Source organism: Sarcophilus harrisii, chromosome 6 (assembly GCF_902635505.1).
Source record: "Sarcophilus harrisii chromosome 6, mSarHar1.11, whole genome shotgun sequence".
Lineage (NCBI taxonomy): Eukaryota > Metazoa > Chordata > Mammalia > Dasyuromorphia > Dasyuridae > Sarcophilus > Sarcophilus harrisii.
The window spans coordinates 246,087,837-246,091,623 of NC_045431.1; the positions used below are offsets into that span (position 1 = coordinate 246,087,837).

The 3,787-nt window shown below is 35.1% G+C and overlaps 1 protein-coding gene across 1 annotated transcript; it reads left to right on the plus strand.

Annotated features, from left to right (window-relative positions):
* Positions 1-2,096: 2,096 nt before the first annotated feature.
* Positions 2,097-3,062, plus strand: LOC111721478 (olfactory receptor 14I1-like). The gene has a single exon (XM_023506448.1). The coding sequence runs from the start codon at positions 2,097-2,099 to the stop codon at positions 3,060-3,062; it is 966 nt and encodes a 321-aa protein (XP_023362216.1).
* Positions 3,063-3,787: the final 725 nt, after the last annotated feature.

Sequence of the window (3,787 nt, forward strand, 5' to 3'; positions counted from 1 at the left end):
GCAAAAGACTATCATTAATAAATACAATTAATAATTAATTAATTATTGGTTATTATTTTTGTTGTATCCCATATAAACAGACACCACCTATAGCTCAGGTCACTTCAGGTGTACAGAGTATGTTAAAAGTTATGAATTTTTGTTGAAGTGGGATAAGATCTGTTTTTACCCTATGGGTAAGTACACTGTGAATGAGTTCCTTTGGATAAAGTGTTTTAAAAAGTCTAACTTTTTATGAATGTATTTTATGCAAATAAAATAACTTCTATTATATTATCATTATAATCATTATTATCACTATCATTCAGGAACCATAAAATTAGCTAGAGAAATAACCCTGTCTGAATGATTGGATTCAAACCCAGACTGTGAGGGAAACTGTTTGTTGTGCTACTCCCAAAATCACTTTACTTTGCAAAGTTTGAGGTAATTAAGACTATTATTAGTTGATACTACTGAAGTTGAAGAAGAGATTTTCTTTCCTAGTATTTTCCAAATTTGACAAAATCACAAATGATATTAAATATTATTATAAAGAAATACATATAGCATATCAAGTTTCTATCCATCTATCTATCTATCTATCTATCTACTGAACAATAAGACAATGATTTCCATCCTCAGTCATAAGGGACAGTCAAAAGTTCTCCTTTTTAATGCATTGGACTTTTGACTCTCTGATTGGAACATGTATATCTCCTGTCAGCAAAAATCACATGCTCCAAAAATAGGGGGAAATAAATGAAATAATCCAAGCTGTTAAGGTAAGATAGGAAAAAGTGTATTATAGCAATAATGTGGTAATTTGTGTTACTTAGAAGAGTTAATATGATCAAATTGATTAATTAAATTAATGTCAGGATAATGAATGTTGTAGCTTTGTGATAGCAATATTGTAAATCTATTGGAAACAAAAGTCTTTACAGCAAATCTTTAGAGGATACTAGTAGATCACAGAGGGCAGTGGATTTATATATATTTATATATATAATTTTTTATTTATTTATATAGATATAATTTTTATTTATTTATTTATATAAAAACATATATAAGATAATGTAATGTAATATAATAAATATATTAATAAACTCCTTAAAGTTTGCAAAGGTTTTTTTGCACACTTTTCCTAGTCCCCTCTCCTAATAATTCTCAAGAGAAAAGTTAAAAGATTTAAGTCAACTCATTAGGGGTATACTTTTGAGCAGCTCAAAGGGAAAGTTTACTACATTTGCTTTCTGAAGATCTGACATTACAAAGTGGTTTTGCAACATATTATCTGTACCAACCCAAGATAACTTGGTACCTCTTTAAGCTGCCTTTTAATTTAAGGAGTTGGACCCATGACCTCTGAAATCCCATGTAACTCTGAGTCAATAATCCTGTGATTCAATTTGAAAGTTCCCTCCAAATGATGTCTTCCAGGACTCCAGCAGTTCTTCAGTTATGGAGCTTTAAGGAACTTCTGCCCATTCAATAGACATATTAAGTAGGTCCCATCTTTCTAAGAGGCTGAAATAGACAACAGAGCTTTGACACCCTAAAGAATGGAAATGCAGATGTGCATGGAATAGTGTCAAGTCCCTGGAATATCAACGAAAACTAAAGTTGTAGTCAGCACAGTGTGTCTGATAATACACATGTCTGTCATCTAGCTAGCCAGTCATCTATGATCTACCTGTATCTATGTATATAGATACATGTTTTATATCAGGTTATGCTAGTATCTTGCAGAAAAGTATCAGTCTTGGGATTGTAGGATGTATGTATCTGTGTGCGTGTGTCTGTGTGTGTGTGTCTGTGTGTGTATGTGTCTGTATGGCAGGTCAGGAGCAGAGGTCTTATTAAGTCAATTCAAGAAGGCCCAATTTGCACAGTGAAATGTATATTTTCATTTTATGAATTGAATGAGATTGCAGGAGAATGGTCACATTATGAGCTTTTTATAATGGTCTATCCATTGCCTCTCTAACATGATGAGTAAGAATAGATTGAAATTCATGATTTTCTATGTAATAAAGTGCTTCTATTCTCTCTTTCTAGAATTTGGTAACCTCTACCCATATTGTTACAGGATGAATTACAGGAGCCCAGAAGACATGAGCAATTGTACCATCATCATAGAATTCTTCCTTATGGAGTATTCCAGCATCCGAGAGCTGCAGGTCTTGCACGCTATTCTTTTCTTGTTCATATACATTGCAGCCCTGATGGGGAATCTCCTCACTGTCACTGCCATTGTCACTGACCCACACCTTCACTCTCCAATGTATTTTTTTCTGAGCAATCTTTCCCTGTTGGATCTTGGCTGCATCTCAGTCACTCTTCCCAAATTCATTGTGAATTCCCTGACAAGAAATCAAGCCATTTCTCTCCTGGGTTGTGCTGCTCAGGTTTTCTTCTTTATCTTCTTTGGGGCAACAGAAATTGCTTTGCTTGTGGCGATGTCCTATGACCGATTTGTGGCCATTTGCCACCCTTTACACTATGGAGTCACCATGACACCATTCAACTGTCGTTGGGCAGCAATTGGTTCATGGCTCAGTGGGCTCATCTATTCAATTGTACACACGGGGAACATGTTCCGTCTGCCTTTCTCAGGATCCAATGTGATCCATCAGTTTTTTTGTGACATCCCTAATGTCTTGAAGGTCTCATCTCCTGAGGTTCGTAATACTGAGTATATACTCCTTGCCATCAGTTCCATTTTAATTTTATTCTGCTTTCTTTTTTTAATCATATCCTATACTTATATCTTCTCCACGGTATTTAAAATGCCCTCTGTGGAAGGGCGTTACAAAGCTTTGTCTACATGTTCACCTCAACTGATGATCTTTCTCTTATTCCTTCTTACTGGCTTGGTCAGTATTTTTGGTCATCCTTCAGACACTTCCTCAGTCCAGAATCTTCTGATTTCAATGGCTTACACAATTTTGCCTCCATTTATGAATCCTATTATTTATAGTCTGAGAAATATGCAAATCAAGGTTGCACTGGCCAGGATCATCAAAACCTCCTTTTTTCCCAAGAAGGAAATGTCTGTCTTTGAAACAATTAAAAAGTAAGAGACCTGAATCAGGTCTTGCATGCCCAAGTAATGATACAACTACCTAAAAATGACATCAGTAGTTTAATGTGTTGTTTTAATGTATTATCTACAAATGAAAAGAAAAACACCTATATATATATATATATATATATATATACAGAGAGAGAGAGAGAGAGAGAGAGAGAGAGAGAGAGAGAGGACAGTTTTTTTCCATTTAATATCTACTGAGCCATATTCTCTTGGTGATATCTTAGCACTTACCCTTGGCCTCTCTATCTGACCAATCAGGTTTGGGTGAATATGTTTCAGTGACTCACAGTGTATGCTGAAGGGCTAAAGGAGAGAAAATAGGAAATTTTCTGGGCACTAATCACTAAAATTCAGCAGTGAAGAATTTAACCTGTGAAAGGAGTGATCAAGAAATCTGGAATTTCCTGATCTTAGCAGTAACATGAAATGTTCTACTGGTGTAGGTTTGAGATAAACATGGACAAATGTTTTCCAATGTCTTTGCCTTTAAGAGCAGGGAGAGGGAGAGGGAGAAGGACATGAGAAGTGATGAGTCTGTCATACTATGATTTGCTATTTGAACAATATTTGCTTCTGTATTTCTTTGGCTCACCTGAGTCTTTTGTATCATATGCATTTTCTGTGATGGTGGAGGTAAAGGCCTCTCTATAACCTATATCTGGAGTTTTTCTTGAATGTTTAAGTGAGAATTGTGGACATGAACCAATCTAA

Excerpts from the sequence above, each read along its gene's own strand:
- LOC111721478 (XM_023506448.1), top strand. The coding sequence starts at position 2,097 with ATGAGCAATTGTACCATCATCATAGAATTCTTCCTTATGGAGTATTCC.